The sequence below is a fragment of the Diorhabda sublineata genome, chromosome 4 (genome assembly GCF_026230105.1).
Source record: "Diorhabda sublineata isolate icDioSubl1.1 chromosome 4, icDioSubl1.1, whole genome shotgun sequence".
NCBI classification, from domain to species: domain Eukaryota; kingdom Metazoa; phylum Arthropoda; class Insecta; order Coleoptera; family Chrysomelidae; genus Diorhabda; species Diorhabda sublineata.
The window spans coordinates 36,382,260-36,404,949 of NC_079477.1; the positions used below are offsets into that span (position 1 = coordinate 36,382,260).

Sequence of the window (22,690 nt, forward strand, 5' to 3'; positions counted from 1 at the left end):
TGAGAACTTTCATAGAGTCCATTTCTACAAGTTTACAGACGATATTTATATTTATTGAGAATAATAATTATTTGAACACGTTTACTTTTTTAATTTCCTCCTGATCAAATATTTAATCTTGTAATTCTCTTTTTTCGACACTACTGTATATCAAACAACCTATCGTATACTTCCACACAGTTCAAGAAACGTATTCTTTTGAAGTGATTTGTTCAAACAAAAAAAGAATCATATATATTGAAAAATAAATGTTAAGAAGAGATAACCTATTAAAATATAAATCATTATCTGTCAAATTGTTATTGACATTTGTCATTACTGTTGATTTACCTGTGAGTTGTTTGTTATTTATAAGTAGATGAGTTGGATTGTTGATAACAAGTAAAAATTTTTATATTAAAAAGTAATTTGTGAAAGTTATTTAGAATGCGATACAAATATCGTTTATTATCGTTATTTTTAATACTAATTTGTTGTGAGTTCTCTGACGAAAATTTACAAGGACCTACAGAGGATAAAAAAAATAAAAATGAACACGAGTCTCCGAAGAAAATGGAATTCGTGGCTTCCATCGAAGAACGTGATGGTGCAACGGCTATAAGAATCGAACAGGCGCCCGATTTAACCAACGAAAGGGAACAAAAAAAAGAACTTTCAGGCGACGATATTGAAAACCAAATATCCGAAGCAGTGGATTTGTTTATGTTGGATCGAGCTAAAGCTATACAAAAAATCGTTCAACACATAGGAATGGTGAATAACCTACAAGAAAGTGCGGTTTTTAACGAACCCGAAGAATTACCTCCCGTACCGGAAAAAGCATCGGAAATAAAAGTTTTAACACAAGAAGAATTGGAAGCTAAGAAAATTTTTGATTCGGCTACAGGGATTTTGAATAAGACGAAACCGGACAGGGAGAAAGCTTATCAGCTGTTGATGGACGCTTCTAATAAGGGGAACGCCGACGCTAAAGCCATGGTAGCATGGGCTAAATTATTTGGAAACCCTTTGAAACAGGATATTTACATAGCAAAGGAGATGTTTACGGAATTGGCGGACATCGGTAACCCGGACGGACATACCGGTTTAGGTACGAAACCGCTTCTAAAATCTTCGTTTTACCTTTAAAATTCATGGTGTTATTGTTGTTAGGGTTTTTGTACGCTACTGGCTTGGCAGTTAACGTTAGTCAAGCCAAAGCTTTGATACATTACACTTTTGGAGCTATTGGGGGAAATTCTTGGGCACAAATGGCTTTGGGCTATCGATATTGGGCTGGAATTGCAGTAACTCCCAGTTGTGAGATGGCTTTGGATTATTACCGACAAGTGGCGGATAAAGGTTAGTGAAAATCACTTCATTTTAACAATTAACTGTAAAATTATATTTTTTAACATGTGTTATTTATTTTATCTAGTTTATCATCCAATGCCACATTTATTGTTTCAAATGACTTTTGGTGCCACATTTATTTCTTTAAATTGTTAGAATAGACTGGAATTATGATTTTTAATGATTTTTGTCTTGAAATGACTCTAAAAATACTATATTTGTCAAATTAGATCATTAATTTGAAATTTTATGCCTTTTAATGCCACATTTATATCCTCAAATGACTTTAACATACTATATAATCAATTTATGACGATTTATGACTTAAGATGACTCTAAAAATACTATATTTATCAAATTAGGTTATGAATTCAACATTTGATGCCTTTTAATGCCACATTTATTTCTTCAAATGACTTTACATTTACTATATCATGATGATATATGACTTAAATTGACTCTAAAAAACCATATCCATTGATTTAATTTTAGTAAGTCAAGGTGTATCGTTCGGGGGCGGCGCGGCAATACAAAGGATACGTTTGTATGACGAATTAGAGAACGGATACACGTCCGGTATCCTCGACAACGATCTCATCGAATATTATCAACTTTTAGCGGAAAAGGGGGACGTCCAAGCGCAGGTGAATAAATTTTCCGTGATTTTCGGCACGGAAATTTAGAAAAAATTTGATTTTTCACGCGTTTTATGACTCCATATGATTTTCCAGGTCGGTTTGGGGCAGCTCCATTACCAAGGGGGCAGAGGAGTCGATTTGGATTACCAGAAAGCGTTGCATTACTTCACGGACGCAGCTAACGCCGGTAGCGCTTTAGCTATGGCGTATTTGGGAAAGGTAACGAGAAAAAATGTGGTATTGTGGTTTTTATGTACAGGGTGTCCTGTAATTCCAGATCTATTTGGACGGTAGTGACGAAATACCGGCTAATAACGACACGGCTTTCAAATATTTCAAGAAGTCTTCTGATTTGAACAACCCCGTGGGTTTGAGTGGACTGGGCTTGATGTATTTGTATGGTAAGGGCGTAGAAAAGGATTACGCCAAGGCGCATCAGTATTTTTTGCAGGCTGCCGAACAGGGTTGGGTGGATGGGCAGTTGCAATTGGGGAACATGTATTTCAGTGAGTATTTTGTGTTTTCTTTTTTATTTTTTGAAAATTTTTTGTTTTATTCCTTTTTTATATTCATTTTTTTATTTTTTGTTGTTTTAGCGTTTTCTAGTTGTCTGAGTCAATTCCAGACACATTTTTTGGCCTGAGTCAATTCTAGACACGTTTCATTCGTCTGAGTCAATTATAGGCATTTTTCTATTCGTCTGACTAAATTCTAGACACTTTTTTGTATATTCGAGCGTATTTCACACAATTTTTGTTTGTCTGAGTCAATTCTAGACACTTTTTAACCGTCTGAGTCAATTCCAGACACTTTTTATTGGTCTGAGTCAATTCTAGACAGTTTTATATTTATATTTTATATTTATTTATATTATAAAGTTTTCTAAAATTTTTTAGACGGTTTGGGTGTTAAGAAAGACCACAAAGCGGCTAACAAATATTTTTCGTTGGCGTCCCAATCGGGACACGTTCTAGCCTATTACAATTTAGGACAGATGCATGCTCAAGGAACGGGTTTATTGAGATCGTGTGCCACCGCTGTGGAATTATTCAAAAACGTCGCCGAGCGAGGCAAATGGGGCGAAATATTGATGCAGGTAAATTATATTCGGTCATTTGTCAAATATCCATTTGACGTTGATTCAATATTTATTCATTTATCCATTATTTATTCAACATTTACTTATTAGTTCGACATTTATTCAATTTTTATTCAATTTGAAATAATTTATTCAATATTTATCCATTTATTTTAAATTCATTCATCAATTTATTCATTTAATATTTAATTAATATTGAAATATAACATTTATCCGATTTTCAATAATTTATTTAATATTTACGTTAATTATTTGACATTTATTCAAAATGTTTATCCATTTATCGATTATTTATTCATTAATTTATTCAATTTTCATGAATTCACTCAATATTTGGGTGTTAATATGACATTTATTGAATATTTATCCATTTCTTGATTATTTATTCAATATTTGACCGTTTATCGATTGTTTATTCAACATTTATTCAAAATGTATGCAGTCATTTATTTAATTTTTATCAATTTATTTGATATTTTGATATTTATATGATGTTTATTCAATATTTATTCAACTTTTGCTTATTCATTCGATATTTATTTATTGTTTATCCATTTATCGATCACTTAATTAACATTTATTCATGAATTTATAGAATGTACTCAATATTTACATATTTATTCAATATTTCTTCATCTACGTATTATTTTTTCAATATTTATTTATATCAATGATTTATTCAACATTTATTACATATTTTTACAACATATATTCATTTATCTATCATTTATTCAATATTTATCCATTTATTTATTCAATATTTATCCGTTTATCGGTTATTTATTCAAAATGTATGCAGTCATTTATTTAATTTTCATCAATTTATTTGTTATTTAGATATTTATGTGACATTTATTCAATATTTATCCATTTATCGCTCATTTATTCATAGATTCTTCTATTTTTCATCAATTTATTCAATATTTAATCATTTAACCAACGTTTATTTAATTTTTATAAATTTATTCAACATTTATCCATTTAATAATTATTTATTTATCCATTCATCTATTTATCGATCATTTATTCATTAATTTATTCAATTTTCATGAATTCACTCAATATTTGAGTGTTAATATGACATTTATTTAATATTTATCCGTTTATCGATTGTTTATTCAACATTTATTCAATAAGTATGCAGTCAATTATTTAATTTTTATCAATTTATTTGATATTTTGATATTTATATGATGTTTATTCAACTTTTGCTTATTCATTCGATATTTATTTATTGTTTATCCATTTATCGATCACTTAATTAACATTTATTCACAAATTTATAGAATTTACTCAATATTTACATATTTATTCAATATTTCTTCATCTACGTATTATTTTTTCAATATTTATGTATATCAATGATTTATTCAACATTTATTACATATTTTTACAACATATATTCATTTATCTATCATTTATTCAATATTTATCCGTTTATCGATTATTTATTCAAAATGTATGCAGTCATTTATTTAATTTTCATCAATTTATTTGATATTTAGATATTTATGTGACATTTATTCAATATTTATCGCTCATTTATTCATAGATTCTTCTATTTTTCATCAATTTATTCAATATTTACCCATTTTTACAACTTTTATCGATTATTTATTCAAAATTCATTCAATATTTAATCATTTAACCAACGTTTATTTAATTTTTATAAATTTATTCAACATTTATCAATTATTTATTTATCCATTCATCTATTTATTGATCATTTATTCATTAATTTATTCAACTTTCAACAATTTCTTCAATAATTACCTATTTATTCAATGTTTTATTTATTTATCGGCCATTTTATTCATAAATTTAGTCTCGATTTTCATTAGTTTACTCAATATTCATGTATTTTTTAAAGATTTAACCATTATTTTTCCAACATTTAATCAATATTTATCCATTTATCGATGATTTATTTAACATTTACGTATTTTTACATCTATAGATTCTTTATTCAAAATTCATTCAATTTTTATGAAATATTTACGTATTTATTAATTTGTCGATAATTTATTCAAAATTTATTCATTTGTCGATCATTTATTCAACATTTATTCGTTTGTCGATCATTTATTCAACATTTATTAACGAATTTATTCAATTTTCGTCAATTCACTCAACATTTGGGTATTTATTCAACATTTATTCATTTATCGATGATCCATTGATAAATTTATTTAATTTTTAATGAATTTATTCATCGAATAAAAAAAATATAGGCGCACACGGACTACCGCAACGGCCGTTACGACGAATCATTCGTCCAATACGCCCTTTTGTCCGAATTGGGTTATGAAGTAGCCCAAAGCAACGCCGCCTTCCTATTAGACAGAAACGAAATTCCGATGCTGTCGACGCCGGAGGCCCTAGTAAGGGCGCTCCTCTATTGGGGCAGGGCCGCCGCTCAAGGTTATTCCGCCGCCCAGGTCCGTATTCGAACGCTAAATTCCGATATTGAATTTTTCTCTCATATTAACGCCCCACGTTTATTTGGTGTTTAGGTGAAATTGGGGGATTACTATTATTACGGTTTGGGAACGGCGACGGATTACGAAACGGCGGCGGTACATTACCGATTGGCGTCCGATCAACAGCACAACGCCCAGGCGACATTCAATTTGGGTTACATGCACGAGCAAGGCTTGGGGATGGTTAAGGATATGCATCTGGCGAAACGTTATTACGACAGGGCCGCCGAGTTGAGTCCCGACGCTAAGGTCCCGGTGGCGTTGGCGCTTATCAAATTGAATGTTTTGTTTAGTTTCGAAAATTTACAAGAGGTAACGGCCATTTTATATTTTTTGTTGGTTTGTTTTTATTATTATTATATTATATTTTATTTATTATTAGTTTTTTCGAATTTGCTGTGTGTTTTTGCGTTTTTTTCCGTTCGGTTTTTGATTTTTCTTTGCTTTTTTGTCTATTTATTTTTTTTTCTAAAAGTTTTATTGCAGTTTTCTTATCTTTGTCTGAATTTTATTGTATTTTTCCATGTTTTTCATTGCTTTTCTAATTCTCATTGCAATTTCCTTTTTTTTTTCGAATTTATTGAATTTTTCCATGTTTTTAATTTTTTTTATTTCTTCAGTTCTTTTCTAATTTTCATTTTTTTCGAATTTATTGTATTCGTTCACTTTTTTATCGAATTTATTGTATTTTTTATGTTCTTATACTTTTTTATTTCTTCATTTATTTTTTTTTTTTAACTTTTATTGCAATTTTATTTTTTCTGCATTTTTCCACTTTTTTATTGCATTTTTTAATTTTTTCATGTTTTTTACATTTTTTTACTGCTTTATTCAGTTTTTCCTAATATTTTTTGCATTTTTTCACATTTGTCTCAAAATTATTGTATTTTTTCACGTATTTTACTTTTTTTACTGCTTTATTAGGTTTTTCCCAATTTTCTGGATTTTTTCACTTTATTTGAATTTTATTGTATTTTTTACTTTTTTTGTTGCTTTATTCAGTTTTTCCTAATATTTTTTGCATTTTTTCACATTTTTCTCAAAATTATTGTGTTTTTTGCATTTTTCCACTTTTTTCTCAAAATTATTGTGTTTTTTCACGTTTTTTACTGCTTTATTAGGTTTTTCCCAATTTTTTGGGTTTTTTCACTTTTTTTAAATTTCATTGTATTTTTTCGTGTTTTTTACTTTTTTTGTTGCTTTATTCAGTTTTTCCTAATATTTTTTGCATTTTTTCACATTTGTCTCAAAATGATAGTTTTTTTCACTTTTTTTACTGCTTTATTAGTTTTTTCCCAATTTTTTGGATTTTTTCACTTTATTTAAATTTCATTGTATATTTTACTTTTTTTGTTGCTTTATTCAGTTTTTCCTAATATTTTTTGCATTTTTTCACATTTTTCTCAAAATTATTGTGTTTTTTGCATTTTTCCACTTTTTTCTCAAAATTATTGTGTTTTTTCACGTTTTTTACTGCTTTATTAGGTTTTTCCCAATTTTTTGGGTTTTTTAACTTTTTTTAAATTTCATTGTATTTTTTCGTGTTTTTTACTTTTTTTGTTACCTTATTCAGTTTTTCCTAATATTTTTTGCATTTTTTCACATTTTTCTTAAAATTATTATTTTTTTCACTTTTTTTACTGCTTCATTAGTTTTTTCCCAATTTTTTGGATTTTTTCACTTTATTTGAATTTTATTGTATTTTTTACTTTTTTTGTTGCTTTATTCAGTTTTTCCTAATATTTTTTGCATTTTTTCACATTTTTCTCAAAATTATTGTGTTTTTTGCATTTTTCCACTTTTTTCTCAAAATTATTGTTTTTTCACGTTTTTTACTGCTTTATTAGGTTTTTCCCAATTTTTTGGGTTTTTTAACTTTTTTTAAATTTCATTGTATTTTTTCGTGTTTTTTACTTTTTTTGTTGCCTTATTCAGTTTTTCCTAATATTTTTTGCATTTTTTCACATTTTTCTTAAAATTATTATTTTTTTCACTTTTTTTACTGCTTTATTAGTTTTTTCCCAATTTTTTGGATTTTTTCACTTTATTTGAATTTTATTGTATTTTTTACTTTTTTTGTTGCTTTATTCAGTTTTTCCTAATATTTTTTGCATTTTTTCACATTTTTCTCAAAATTATTGTGTTTTTTGCATTTTTCCACTTTTTTCTCAAAATTATTGTGTTTTTTCACGTTTTTTACTGCTTTATTAGGTTTTTCCCAATTTTTTGGGTTTTTTAACTTTTTTTAAATTTCATTGTATTTTTTCGTGTTTTTTACTTTTTTTGTTGCCTTATTCAGTTTTTCCTAATATTTTTTGCATTTTTTCACATTTTTCTTAAAATTATTATTTTTTTCACTTTTTTTACCGCTTTATTAGTTTTTTCCCAATTTTTTGGATTTTTTCACTTTTTTTAAATCCCATTGTATTTTTTCACGTTTTTTACTTTTTTTGTTGCCTTATTCAGTTTTTCCTAATATTTTTTGTATGTTTTCATGTTTTTTACTTTTTTTACTGCTTTATTAGGTTTTTCCTAATTTTTTACGTTTTTTCACTTTTTTTTTTGTTTTATTTAGTTTTTCTTAATTTTTTCACATTATATTCAAAATTTTTCTATTTTTTCATATTTTCTACTTTTTCTATTTCTTTATCAAGTATTTCCCAATGTTTTGCATTCTTTCTCTTTTTTTTTGCATATTTATTGTACCCTTTCCTGTCTTTTCACTTTTTTTATTGAATTTTTTCATTTTCTCACTTTATATTTTCATTGAATTTCTTTAATTATTAATTCAATTTCCATTATTTTCCATATCGACGTTGCCGCTGTTCCCATCCAGAAAATCCCATAACTACCCAACCACCCTCGTATCATAATTTCCTATACTTACCGTTCGACCAATTGCCCACCTTTCGTTCACACAAATTCCTATCAAACTTGTATTTTTAGTTTTTATTGCAGAGCCCTTTGCACCACCTGCTCGGCATCCACGAAACCGTAGGATCCGATTGGGATTTGTATTTAATAACGACTTTAATCACAATCCTAGCGGGAATAGTCTATTTTAGAAGACCACAAGCCATCGCTTAATCAACAAACTATACCAAAACGTTAATTCGATTCGTGATATTTTTATTTGTATTTATTATGTAAATATTAGACTTTATAAGGTTTTGTTGGTCGTTTTTTCTCATTTTTACCACGTTAATCTTGAAATAATAAACCTCGTTTTCTTTTATTCATCGTTTATATAGTTCCCGTAAATACGAAAAAAGTCGAATCCCACTTATTCCAATCACAAATCTATATAACGGTTAATTTCATCAATCGATAGAAGCGGTTAATTTGATTGTTCAAGTCTCTATCTACCACACAAGCGGTTAAATTGCACTATTTACTTTCTCGTGTTGATGGTAGCGGTTAATTTATTTGTTCGAGACAATATTTAGCACAAATTTAAATTAAATTACACAATTTGGATCCTCATGTTAACAGCAGCGGTTAAATTTAATCTCCTTTGGCACTTTTACCCATAAAAACGGTTAAGTCGCACTGTTCAGGTCCTCAAATTGATAGTAGCTGTTAATTTAATAATTCGAGATATTATTCCATAGTAGCGGTTAATATTGGTAGCTTTTAATTTAATGATTCGAGTTATTAGTTCATAAAAGCGGTTAATTTGATCGTTCGTGATACTATCTAGCACAAAAGCGGTTAAATTACACCATTTATATCTTAATCTTGACTTTATTGATTCAAGACACTAGTCCATAGTAGCGGTTAACTTTGGTAGCTGTTAATTTGATCAATCGAAATACTAGTCTATAGAAGCGGTTAAATTTAATCAGTCTAGATACTTTTACGCATTAAAATTAGCAGCGGTTAAATTAATTAAATCAATCGAAGCACCTTTTATATGGAAACAAAATTAGAATCGTAGTAAGAAATTGATGTAAGTTAAACTTAATAGAAGACAAATTTGGAAATAGCCGTTAACTCAGTTATTAGACACTATTTGACACAAATTTAGTACAATTGTACTGATCATAACCCCAAATAGAAAATAGCAGTTAATTTTATTGCTGAAAATACTTTTTCACGCCAAAAAAAGCTAAAGTGTTTCTCAAATGGAAAATAATGGTTACTACTATTGCTGAACTGATTTCCAAATGGAAATAACGGTTCATTTGACGGCTACAGACCCAAAGAAGGTAAAATAACATCACAATCGATTGAAAACTAGCAGTTAAACTAAATCATTTAATTATAAATCGTTTACAAAAAAAATTGCATAAATATTAAGCATAATAATTAAGATTCGCCTTTTTCTTTGCTTGCACTTCCATAATAGCATCCATGTAATCCTCGTGAGTAACCGCTACAGCATTCCGACGTAGCGCAATCATCCCCGCCTCGACGCAAACTGCTTTACATTGCGCTCCATTAAAATCGTCCGTCGATCTCGCCAATTCCTCGAAATTCACGTCGGGATTCACGGTCATCTTCCTCGAATGGATCTGCATGATTCTCGCTCTTGCCTCTTCGTTTGGATGTGGAAACTCGATTTTCCTGTCCAATCTACCGGATCTGAGCAGAGCGGGATCGAGGATGTCAACTCGATTCGTAGCCGCTATAACTTTGATATCCGATGTCGAACTGAACCCGTCGAGTTGATTAAGTAGCTCCAACATCGTCCTTTGCACCTCCCTGTCGCCCGCTTTTTCCGAATCGAACCTTTTCGTCCCGATAGCGTCCAATTCGTCGATGAATATTATAGCGGGAGCTTTTTCTTTAGCTAGAGCGAAAGCGTCCCTGACGAGCTTCGCCCCGTCTCCAATGAACATCTGAACTAGCTGCGGACCGGCTAATTTCAAAAAAGTCGATTTAGTTTGAGCAGCGCAAGCTCTAGCTAGTAGAGTTTTACCAGTTCCAGGGGGGCCGTATAACAAAACACCTGAAAAAACACGATTTAACACTAAAATTACGTAAATAGCGCGATGTAACTAACCTTTCGGAGGGTGTATCCCCAAATTAACGAACTTATCTTTGTGGGTCATTGGTAAAACGACCGCTTCGATAAGTTCTTGTATTTGCTTGTCCAAACCTCCTATATCTGAGTATTGTTCTGTCGGTCTTTCGTCTACTTCCATAGCTTTTACTCTAGCATCGTATTCTGCGGGTAAAGTTTCCAATATTAGATACGAATCTTTGTTAACTCCGACTAAATCGCCGGGTTTTAATTTTTCTTCGTCGACGAGACCTATTACGGGTAAAAAATAAGTTTGTCTCGTCGATGTTTTCACAACGGCGCATTTTCCTTTTCTTTGGGAATCCAAATCTACCACGGCGCCGTCTTCTTCTTCTTCTTGAGGATCCACGTCTAATAATTCGATTACGTTCGATACCAGATACGGTAGCGTTTTATTCACTTTTATTTTTTCGGTATTTTCTTTTATTTTCTCGTTTTGGGCTTGTAATTCGTGATTGATTCTCATCACTTCGCTTTTCATTATCTTTATCTCGTTGTCTAATAAACGGGTACGGCTTATTATTTCATCGGTGGACATTCTTAATACTTCTTCACCTAAAGCTTCTTCGCCGTCTTCCCATATCGATATATCTTCTAACGTAGACATGATTTTGTTTTAATGCAAAAATTATTACTTACAAAATTGATCTGTCAAAAATACACGTCAACGTACTGTCAAAAATGTAAACGCAAGTCATACAAGTACGTTCTGCAATACGGTGTACACTTATACTACACCTATTAGTATCATTAGTACAAACAATTGAATTATCCATTTTAATAAGATGTTTATCATTTTATTTCGAAAAATTTCCCTATTATATCTCTATATAAATATATTCTCATTACATCTAATTAAATAATCAAAAGTTGATACCACATAACTATATATATATCGATGATTTTTATATTTTCTTCTTTTTTTTAAATATGACAAATGTCAATGTCAAAATTAATGTTACGTTTAGTTATCACTCCGGGTACATAATAAATTATTTTTATCTCTTTTTAATCAATGATATTTAGATTATAATACATATATTTATTATAACTCGGAAAAGTTATTAGAACGTAGTATAAATTTTAATGATATAACATCAGTTAATTAAATTACGATGGCTTTAGCAATAGTTTTAAAAAATGCAGCTAGAATACAAGGTAAATTAATTATATTGTTATCGATTAATATGACATGATTCGTTCTTATAGCTACCCCAAAAATTTTAAAAGTAAATTTTACACAATTCGTGAACGGTGCTGATAAACGATCTAAATTGTTGTTAAAAGTTAGAGAATTTGTTCCTAAAAGGAACATGTCTGCAGATCACAGCAAATTATGGCCGATTGAAAGAGCCCTTTCGATCGCCCTTATCGGTATCACCCCCTGGGCGATTTTATCTCCAAGTAGAGGGCTCGACGATGTACTAGCGATTAGTACAGTGATACACTTCCATTGGTAAATGCCGGAATAATTCGTGTGATTTTGGAATTTCGAGTTTATTTTTTTAGGGGTTTGGAAGCTACAATTGTGGATTATGTTAGGCCCATTTTAGTGGGGCCTGTTGTTCCTAAAGCTGCCATGGGTTTATTATATGTGCTTTCTATATCGACTTTGGGAGGTCTTTTGTATTATAATCACCATAATATTGGTATTGGATCGACTATTCAAAATTTTTGGGCCATTAAGTCAAAAAAATAAATAAATAAAAGTTTCGTCATTAAAAAATAATCATCAATGTGTTTTTATTTATTAATAAATTTTATCTGTAGAAAAGATCGTTAAAATAAATTTTTATTTGTTGAAATTGTTTTTGACACTCGTATTTGGTGAATAATTGTGTTTTCTTTCATTCTTTAGAATGTTATGAGTAAGTACAATATTTTTTTAATAGTATTTTTAGGACGACCCCTGTAGGTAAGTAAAAATGATAAATTCCACCAAAGTGCTATTTTTATCGTACTAAATCGTGAAATTATTAATAAATGGGGGAAATAGGGGCACAAATTGTTTGAAAATTGAGAATGAATGTAGTTTACGAGATTTTTCTTAGTACGATCCATGTAAGTAAGTAAATAATGATAAATTCAACCAAAGTGCTATTTTTATCGTACGAAATCAAGAATTTACTAATAAATGGGGGAAATAGAGACACAAATGATCATAAAATCGAAACGAAAAGTTTTTAAACTGATATAATCTTGAATTTGTATGTAGTTTACGAGGTTTTTCCCAATAATATATTTAGTACGACTCCTGTAGAGGTATATTAAAATGACAAATTAAATCTTTACACCATTTTTTTCGTACTAAATCAAGATTTCGCTAATAAATGAGGAAAATAAGGCACCGAATGTTTAAAAATTGAATAAAAGGTGTAGTTTACGGGGTTTTTGTTATTAGAATATATAGTACGACCCCTATAGGTAATTTAAAGTAATAAATTCAATAAATGCGTTATTTTTATCGTACTAAATCAAAAATTTATCATTAAATGTAGTACTTCCCCTGTAAGTAAACAAAAATGACAAATTCTATCTTTATATTATTTTTATCGTACTAATTGTTTTAAATTTAAAAAGAAAAACATCGAACTTAATTTAAGATGTGTACATCAGTAATTCCGAAAGTGGTCCAGGCGTACTCCCAGGGGTCCACGGGAAGTTCTACAACAAGAGTGCACTTGAATTTCCATAGTTAGATCTGATTTTTTAACGAATTGTAATAAGTATTTTGAAAGTGGTTAACGAGGAAAAAAAGTTTGGGAACTTCTGATGTACATAAATTTTACGACATTTTTCTTTTAGTCCCACCCCTGTATACGTCAATATCAGACTACGAATGTTCTAACGTCATCAACTATGATTTCCATCCATACATAAATCTCAATTCATTTTTTTATCTTATATTACAAATTTATTCTATGACGTCACGCTTCATCGATCTACTCGAGTGTAACCATATGTCAAATTCATCACTAAAAAAATAACTAGTTAGTTTAGTGATGTGTGCTCGACAATAATAGTGAATGTTAGCTCTATTTTTAACACTACATTCAGTATGATCCCTGTATTTTCATATATTTTCATCTACGAAGGTCAAACCGAGTTTACATTCCTCAGATGACTTTCTCTCTAGCTTTCTCTAATAAACTACCGTGACAAGTGTCAAATTGTGTTAGAAAATAATAATAACATGAAGTTAAAATAGCTTTAATTGATGAATAATAACAATATAATAATTATTGTTGTTATAAAAAAAATGTTTGCGAGATTTACGTTTTACCCAACGTTGGTGTATAATGTTTTAATGGAAAGGATATCCACCAGACAATGGTACAATAGGATCGACGACGTGGTTATATTGGGTGCTTTACCATTCAAAAGTTTAACAAAAGAAGTAAGTAATAACATTTAATTTTTGATAATTTTATTATAAATAAATTATAGGTTATGTTACTACTATATTTATTATAACTTTTTATATGTTTTTCTTGGCGATTTTAGGTCTCTTTTAATAGTAAATGTTTAGTTTAGGTTATATTTAATTTTTAGCTGATAGAAAAAGAAAATGTGAAAGCTGTTATATCAATGAACGAAGACTACGAGCTTTTTTTATCAAATGACGCTCAGGTAGGTATTTCTTTTTGGAAAGACTACAGTTTTTTTGTGGAAAATAAATTTTTTCATTGCGGTTTCAGTCTTGGAAAGACGCAGGTGTAGAATTTTTACAATTAGCAACGACTGATATATTCGCAACCCCCTGCCAAAGTAAATTAATAGAGGGTGTTAAATTTATCGATAAATATGTTAAAAAAAGGCATATAGTTGATGGTGTATCTACGAATTCGGTTTACGTTCATTGTAAAGCTGGTAGAACACGAAGTGCAACATTGGTCGGTTGTTATTTGATGCATGTAAGTGGAAACATATATACGGGGTGATTCGATGAAGTTGTGTTGTTGTTTTAGAGATACGGGTGGTCGCCCGAAAGAGCTGTAGAACACATGAAAGATAAGAGACCCCATATTTTGATGCACACTAAACAATGGGAGGCTTTGCGTATATTTAAAATGTATAATATGAGCAATGTAAACTCGTGAATTATATTTTTTTTGTTTTTTTTAATGTTTTTATTAAAATTTTGATAAAAAAATCTATAGGATGACGTTCTTGGGCTTTTATATTTTTTTTATATATACTCTCACCTTCCATTCAATTTCAATTTTACCAGAAGACTTTAAATAAGGCGAAGGAGTGGATTAGGAGATTTATCTATGGTAGATAGTTTTGACATGAAATGGCGAATCGTCGTCACACAACGAAAACGACGTAGCAACGGAATTCTCTTCTTTTTTTTTTCATTTATGACAGAAGTTGATAGTTTTAGCTACATTCTCATCTTCTTTTCCCAACTATATCAATCATAGATAAGTGAATTGGTATTATTTATCTATTGTTGACAGTTTTGACATTTAAAATTTCGAATCGACGTCGCGTAATGGAAATGACGTAGCAACAAAATGGGAAAGGTTTATATGTTGCTAATAGTTCGACATATAAAAGAAAACGAAAGAATTTTTATCGTAAGTATTTTTTTTCATTTTTCTATGGTTGGTATTTGAAAAATGGACTCTCTGTTCTGTTTTCCTTCTACTTCTATTTGTGATTATTTATCTATGGTTGACATATTGGTAAATATTTTGGGTATCTCTTCACTAGGGTTGACAGATCGACATTTGAAAACGTATTCTTTCTTCTTTATTAGGGAAAAGAAGTTAAAAATTTACTTTTATCTCTTCTTCTTTTTCGTAATGCAGTCGACATATATTGGGATGGTTTATCTATGGTTGACATTCGAAAAACGTCAAAATTTTTCTGATTGACAGTTTGACATTTAAAAACTGATTCTTCTTTTTTTCGTTGAAGTTCATTTATTTTAGGGTAATTTATTTATCTATTGTTGACGCATACATACATAAGGAAGGGGAGTTGAAAATTTACTTTTATCTCTTCTTCTTTTTCGTGATGCAGTCGACATATATTGGGATGATTTATCTATGGTAGACAGTTTGACATTTAAAAACCTTCAAAATTTTTCTATGATTGACAGTTTGACATTTAAAAACTGATTCTTCTTTTTTTCGTTGAAGTTCATTTATTTTAGGGTAATTTATTTATCTATTGTTGACGCATACATACATAAGGAAGGGGAGTTGAAAATTTACTTTTATCTCTTCTTCTTTTTCGTGATGCAGTCGACATATATTGGGATGATTTATCTATGGTAGACAGTTTGACATTTAAAAACCTTCAAAATTTTTCTATGATTGACAGTTTGACATTTAAAAACTGATTCTTCTTTTTTTCGTTGAAGTTTATTTATTTTTGGGTAATTTATTAATCTATTGTTGACGCATTAACAAATTTGACATAAGGAAGGGGAGTTGAAAATTTACTTTTATCTCTTCTTCTTTTTCGTGATGCAGTCTACATATATTGGGATGATTTATCTATGGTAGACAGTTTGACATTTAAAAACCTTCAAAATTTTTCTATGATTGACGTTTGACACTTCAAATTGGATTTTTTTTATTGCAGCTCATTTATTTTTAGGTAATTTATTTATCTATGGTTGACGTATCGACAGATTTGACATTAGGAATGGGAGTTGCAAATTTACTTTTATCTCTTCTTCTTTCTCGTATAGTTTATCTATGGTTGACAGTTTGACATTTGAAAGAGTCAGAATTTTTTTCTCGTACGTTTCTTCATTTTTCTATGGTTGACAATTGAAAGATGACGTAAATTTTTGGTATCTTTCTCTTTTTTATCATTGTGATTCATTTTTAACGAAATTATTTATCTACGGTTAAGTTAGAAATCGATTTTGATAGATCGGAATTTATTTTTCATGAAAATTTTATTGGGATTCAATGTGAAAATAAAAAAAAAACAATTTTCATAGATAATTTTATTAAATTGAGGTTATAGTCAATATCGAAATCAATTTCACGAAAAATCATAGAACATACGAGGCGTACGACCCCACCCAGGCGGTAACGTCCGCCCAATCGGGAAACTGCTTCAAAAATGTAGTGTAATACGGGGTTTTCGCGACCAATTTCGAATGAACGTGGACGCTACTAACCGCCACGTCCAAATACGAATCCCCCGTATAATTCTCGGGATACTCGACGTCAAAAGTAACTGTCAAAGTAGCGGGATTAACGCCGGACACTGTATTCAAAAAAATCAACGGTCTCCCTTTGAATCTATTAACGAATTTCGGTAATTTATCTATTAGACTCAATTTGGTCAAATTGACGTTCTCTTTCGGTACCAAAAACACGTATTGTCGATCCGGTCCTGGAATAAAATTCATTTTTACCGTACCATATGAAATTTCGGGCCAATACCGACCTGTCAAACTGATATTGTACGTCGTAGAAGTGGAAGAAATCATTTTTTTGGAATTTACGATCAATTTCGAAGGGAACGGTAGATTCGGTTGATTCGCCGGAACCCAAGTACTGTATTCCCTATAAAACGACGTTTTCGTCAAAAACATAACCTCACTTTAATCGAAAAAATCAATTTCCTCTTATCGACGATAAAAAATTAAACGTGGCAACGTCTCAATTCGATGTATAACCTCGAAATTGTCAATTATATGCACAAACCCAAAACTATTTTAATAAAAAAACACGTTTTTTGCTAAATACTCACATAATTTGTGTCATTTTCACGTGGGACAACGGTAACCCACACAAAATATAATTATTACAATCGTCCTTCAAAGATTTAGCTTTCAAAAGATCTTTCACGTAACTTTTGACGCTGTTAGGGGAATTTCTATCCATATTCAACATAAATATACCGCTATCGGTCTTTTGTAAATGCCCAGTTTCGTTGTAAAACAATCTTTGGGAATGCTACAACCGAATTTAACGTAAACAACGCTCCGACGCGACATAATACACTTACAGTCATCCAATATCGTTGCGGAGTGGGATTCACCCAATCCCCGCTGTACGGAAACCCTAATGGAGTAAAAACTACCACAAGAGTTGCCAGAAATATGAACCATAACAATATAAAAAAATATTTTCCTTGGCGGAGTATATTGGACAAAATCACCTGCGAAGCAAAAAAAAACACTACACCCTGTATTAAGTATATACGAGAAAACAAATATTTTATACGAATTACACACCCTATATATAATAAAAAGTGTGAATATAATGAATTATCATAATAAACTTACATAATTACTGGTGGTTAATATGGTTAATACGACTGTGAGACTTCCTATTATTAAATCCGGATTTTTGTCAGACCCTATACGACCAGTTAAAGGTATGAAGAATTCTAATCCAGTTAAAGATTCGTATATCAAAAAAATTGTAGGTATAAACAAACACGTTAAATACAGTATCTGCCATTTTCTAACTGAAATTAATACAACACACAAACAAATTACATTTCTGTTACAAAATTTTTGATTTATATTGTATTATTAATCACTTTTTCAAATTATTTTTTACTAAATTTAAGACTTTTTTAATAAATGTTTTCGAAGTGTCAATTTCATAACAAAATTGACTGATGACAGGTGAATAGAAAACGTAAAGAAAATATATTTCATTGGCGGTTGAAGATTATTAGAAAGAGATGGACGTACATTAAAAAAAGATAATAAACACGTTATGATATCCGGACTTCAATAAGAAAACAATTCGAAAACGTTATTATTTCTGTTTACACTGCGAAAAAAGTTGAGAAAAGTACATGAGATAAAAAATCAACATGAGTGAACGTTTAGATAAATGTATACTAAGAAAATAATGTTATTATTTCTATTTACACTGCGAAAAAAGTTGAGAAAAATACCAAATCAAATATTGTACGTTATAATTTAGTTAGGCGTACACTAAGAAAACAATTCGACATTACTATTTTTGTTTACACTGCGAAAGGTACAACGAATCAAAAGATAGACAGCCTTTAGATGAATGTACACTAAGAAAACAATTATAAAATGTGGAAAATGTTTTCAATTCTCTTTTACCTGAAAAAAAACTGGAAAGAAATGAAAGATCGATCTACGTTTAGATGTACACTGAGAAAACAATTATACAATGTTGAACATATATACACTGCAAAAAAAACTTAAAAAAAATGAAAAGAGATCAAAAATCGATGTACGTCTGGATGTACTCTGAGAAAACAATTATAAAATATTAAAAATGTTTTCAATTCTCTTTACACTGAAACAAATCTTCAAGAAATGAAAACAAATCAAAGATCGATGTACACTGAAAAATAAAATATAGTGTCGAAAATATATACACTGGAAAAAAATGAAAAGAGATCAATGAAATTTTGGTTGTACACTGAGAAAACAATTATGAAATGTTACTATTTTCAATTACACTGCAAAAAATTAAATAAAAATATTTTTACGATATACTGGGTGTTATTTTGCACATTTATGTATCGAACAAATAAAAACTGACTTACCCGATCGGTGCAAACGAAGCGAATGTATTATTAAAAAGGCTAACGTGTTAAAAGCCACCAAAATCGTGATTGGATATACAGAACGTATTTTAAAAATCGTCCCTATAAATACAACCACAGTCCAAATCAGTCTCACGGAGTGCGCTTGTATTTGCAGTCTCACGTTCAACGAAAGTTTCTGAAATCAACGAAAAAAAACATCATCAGGGCACTTAAATCGAACCCAAACGTCATAACGTACCTCGTGATTTACAAACGTCATCATTTGGGCTGTTATAGCAACAGTTGGTATAGAAAATAACCCTAAAACAAGCACGGGGGTTCCGTACCAACTCATAGTATGATTTAAGACGTCCAAAACGTAAGATAAAATGGCGGAGAAGGATAAAGCCAAGACCCATCCTCCCAAAATACTCCCTAACACGAAACATATATACGGCAACGTATTTAAACCTAAAATCGATGTTATTTTGAGGTTAGAGTGATTAAACGACAGCTAAATTGTGCAAAAATAACTTCATTAAGGGTTAGAATTGCAAAAAAAACTTAAATCAATGAACAAGGTCGAATTTTTCTTAGTGTAGAAACTTTAAAACAAGATGACGCGTATCGGATTGGTACTTACTGAGTTTAAATGAGAATAAACTCCAAATAGTGACGAATAATGACATAAAAATCACACCACTATTCAAAATGGTCGACGTAGTGTCCGAATACGTCACCATGAACCAGCCCAAGATGTCATAATAGACGACATGTTGACCGGTTTGTAATTTATTCAATTCCGGAGCGTTGGCTAAGACGTTTATCAGCTTTAGGGCGTTATCTCCGACGTGTTGATAAGATCCGAAGGGGATGTTTTTAAAATCATCGTATTTCGTATGGTATCTGTAACCATGTCGACAAAATGCCATATCTAATCCTTAAACACAAATAAATTGAAGGATTAAACAGTACATCTGACAACACCGCCATCAACTGCTACGTGACATTCAAATATTTTTTAAAATTCTGGCAACACTGTATAAATATTATAATTGTTATTTAAAATTGTCGAAATTGTCAAAGATTGGAGAAGTTACACGAATGTTAAGAAAATGTTGAGGTTATGTTGACATTTTATATAAAAAACGCTCGTTGTTCAATTATTAAATTATTGGATCGACCCCCATATATCACATATGAAATAAAATGACCGTCACGTTTGTACAACGCTGCCAAACTTCAACAAATTCAGAAAACGTACAATATTTGAGGTTATATTGATACTTTACATTAAAAATACGTTAAAGGGTGAGATTTTGAGGGTTGGAAATATTAGAATTAGAAAAATCAATCAATTTCCATAATAATATACGTTGCATCAAATACGGGGCGAGTCATATTCGAACAACGTTGTCAAACTTCACCAAATAGCATGAAAATTAAGAAAACGGTTTGTTACAAAAAAATTTTAAACACATTCAGTTACACTACACCATGTATACATATTTTAACTTAAACGGCCCAAACTAAATATTCAATTTCACTGATAACAATGATAATTTTAAATTTTAAATTTTTAAATTTTTAAATTAAATTTACCTCAAATAATTAATACACGGAGTAGTTCAAATGTACCTTTATTACAAATCAAATAATTTGGGTGAAAATATAAATACGTGGAGGAGTTCAAATGTACCATTACTAAAAACGATAGAAAGCTCTTCAGAAGATAAAAATTGTTAATTTTATGATAAATTCACACTTTTATTCTTAAAAAATTCGTTAAAATCTACTCACCCACAAGTTCACCAAAGTCTCTAAATATTCTAAAATCCGTATCGGAGGGTATCAAACCGGATTGGAATATTTCCTCCCCTATAACCGCCCCAACTGGATGTGGGACTTGTTTATAAGCTTCCAATAACCAAGGTGCCCCAGGTCCCGTTTGAAACAACATTATTTTCCCCCCTGTTCCAGCCGCTTCTAGATTCACCACGATTTTACACCCTTTCGCCCATTTATGTTGGGTTATGAAACCGTGGGACGCCTGTAGGACCGTTTCCTCGGCCCCATTAAAGAGAAATATAACATTATGACGAGGTTTATAAGGAAATTTCGACATTTTTCTCAATATTTCCAACATCGCGACGACGTTGATACCATCATCACTACCCCCTGTAAATTACGTAAATATCATAGCCAGAATTAACGAGATTTAACACTTACCGGGGCTGGTCGGTACAGAATCGAAATGAGAATTGATTAAAATACTTTTATCGGTGTTATTTACCCCGTGCAACTTTACTACAATATTCTGTACGCTTCTATATACGTTAATGTTATCAGATTTTATTAAATTCATGTAATATGACCCGCTGACTGTTTGAATATCTAATTCTAATAGTTGATTGGGGTGGGCGTTAAGTTTTATTTGTTCGATTTCGTGTTTTAAAAAATTAACCGCTAGGACTTCGTTTTCGTACGATCCGACTACTTTAGGTCCTAAATTAGTTAAAAAATTGAGATCGTGTATTGCTCTTTCGGAAATAAACGCGTCAGGGTTATTTTTCTACAAATATAACGAATAAAAAGAATTTGATTAATAAAAAGATATTTACTTACTTCGTCGGTAATGTTTAGAGCAGTTGGTAGGGTGTTATCGATTTTATACACAATTCCAATTAAAAATGAAATGTATAAAACTATTATAACACCAAATATAGATGGTACACTGTGTATACTATTTCTTGACTTGTCTGTATCGAGAGAATCATCGTCCCAATCTTTTGGTAATTCTCTGCGTTTTCTCATTTTCATGTGAAATTTTTAATTTTGTAAATTGAATAAATATAAATTTTTTTTATTAAAATTATTACGACAATCGACGAACAAAAAATTTGAAACATTAAAATTTGTTGATATGTTTTGAACACGCGGCAAACGGTGTTGCCGGTAATATTAGTTTCTATTTTGAATAATTTGTTTTTAATTGACATTTTTTATAACTATAATTCCTTTATTTATTCATTCAAACCACTATCTTATTATTTTATTATCATTAAATGTGATAAGTAAATAATTTATATCTAATTAAATATTCAATAATTATAACTTTGGCAACTATACATGCCACGCTTGGAATTGTCATCTGTCAACCATTCTATTGCACAAAGATACGTTCTAAAAGGGTTTGCTTAAAACGGATAACCGATTATTAACTATTTTGGAACAAATAAAACATGAATTGGATTATTAATACGATAATTTATATTAAAAATACAAAGTTAAAACTGGTAAGCCCGAATTTCTTATTTAAGGATCGCAGCTAACCAACCAAATAGGTGTTGTTTGTCAAGAATTGCACTAAGTTTATGGTACGCTCTAGAAGTGACAAATTAAAACGGATTATTGATTAATTATTTATGTATTTTTGAGCAAATGAAATACTACCGAAATTAATGATATTATAACTCATACTAAAATCATATAGATCAAACTTGAAAAACAAATAAATCATGTTGGAATTTATAATTTAATCAATTGCTCTGTGGAACGCACAAGCTGAATATAATATGTCTTTTATGTTGGTTTGTCCAGATTTTAAGTTTCT

General features: G+C 30.1%; 5 protein-coding genes across 6 annotated transcripts; 3 read left to right on the forward strand and 2 right to left on the reverse strand.

Annotated features, from left to right (window-relative positions):
• Positions 1–298: 298 nt before the first annotated feature.
• Positions 299–8,784, forward strand: LOC130442757 (protein sel-1 homolog 1). Of its 2 annotated transcripts, none has more exons than XM_056777106.1 (9): positions 299–1,090; positions 1,153–1,341; positions 1,825–1,976; positions 2,064–2,189; positions 2,248–2,476; positions 2,867–3,066; positions 5,301–5,507; positions 5,583–5,861; positions 8,496–8,784. In XM_056777106.1, exons 1-9 carry the CDS (start codon positions 427–429, stop codon positions 8,634–8,636), a joined length of 2,187 nt encoding a protein of 728 aa, XP_056633084.1. In that variant the 5' UTR covers positions 299–426; the 3' UTR covers positions 8,637–8,784. The 2 variants fall into 2 exon arrangements, with proteins under 2 accessions (XP_056633084.1, XP_056633085.1); XM_056777107.1 differs by having other exon boundaries at positions 304–1,090; positions 8,508–8,784.
• A 992-nt stretch (positions 8,785–9,776) lies between these two features.
• LOC130442968 (26S proteasome regulatory subunit 6A-B) lies at positions 9,777–11,258 on the reverse strand. The gene is made up of 2 exons (XM_056777387.1): positions 10,555–11,258; positions 9,777–10,500 (listed from the first exon to the last, which is right to left on the reverse strand). The coding sequence occupies exons 1-2, from the start codon at positions 11,180–11,182 to the stop codon at positions 9,845–9,847; spliced, it is 1,284 nt and encodes a 427-aa protein (XP_056633365.1). The 5' UTR covers positions 11,183–11,258; the 3' UTR covers positions 9,777–9,844.
• Positions 11,259–11,594: 336 nt separating this feature from the next.
• LOC130442714 (succinate dehydrogenase [ubiquinone] cytochrome b small subunit, mitochondrial) lies at positions 11,595–12,380 on the forward strand. Its single transcript, XM_056777050.1, has 3 exons — positions 11,595–11,733; positions 11,785–12,031; positions 12,085–12,380. The coding sequence occupies exons 1-3, from the start codon at positions 11,691–11,693 to the stop codon at positions 12,272–12,274; spliced, it is 480 nt and encodes a 159-aa protein (XP_056633028.1). The 5' UTR covers positions 11,595–11,690; the 3' UTR covers positions 12,275–12,380.
• Positions 12,381–13,546: 1,166 nt separating this feature from the next.
• On the forward strand, positions 13,547–14,701 carry LOC130442843 (phosphatidylglycerophosphatase and protein-tyrosine phosphatase 1). The gene is made up of 4 exons (XM_056777210.1): positions 13,547–13,972; positions 14,128–14,205; positions 14,274–14,489; positions 14,544–14,701. Exons 1-4 carry the CDS (start codon positions 13,793–13,795, stop codon positions 14,673–14,675), a joined length of 606 nt encoding a protein of 201 aa, XP_056633188.1. The 5' UTR covers positions 13,547–13,792; the 3' UTR covers positions 14,676–14,701.
• A 1,827-nt stretch (positions 14,702–16,528) lies between these two features.
• On the reverse strand, positions 16,529–22,172 carry LOC130442844 (endoplasmic reticulum metallopeptidase 1-like). Its single transcript, XM_056777211.1, has 11 exons — positions 21,703–22,172; positions 21,307–21,649; positions 20,878–21,255; positions 19,721–20,017; positions 19,337–19,548; positions 19,096–19,273; positions 17,840–18,024; positions 17,560–17,712; positions 17,302–17,507; positions 16,996–17,114; positions 16,529–16,941 (listed from the first exon to the last, which is right to left on the reverse strand). Exons 1-11 carry the CDS (start codon positions 21,895–21,897, stop codon positions 16,595–16,597), a joined length of 2,613 nt encoding a protein of 870 aa, XP_056633189.1. The 5' UTR covers positions 21,898–22,172; the 3' UTR covers positions 16,529–16,594.
• Positions 22,173–22,690: the final 518 nt, after the last annotated feature.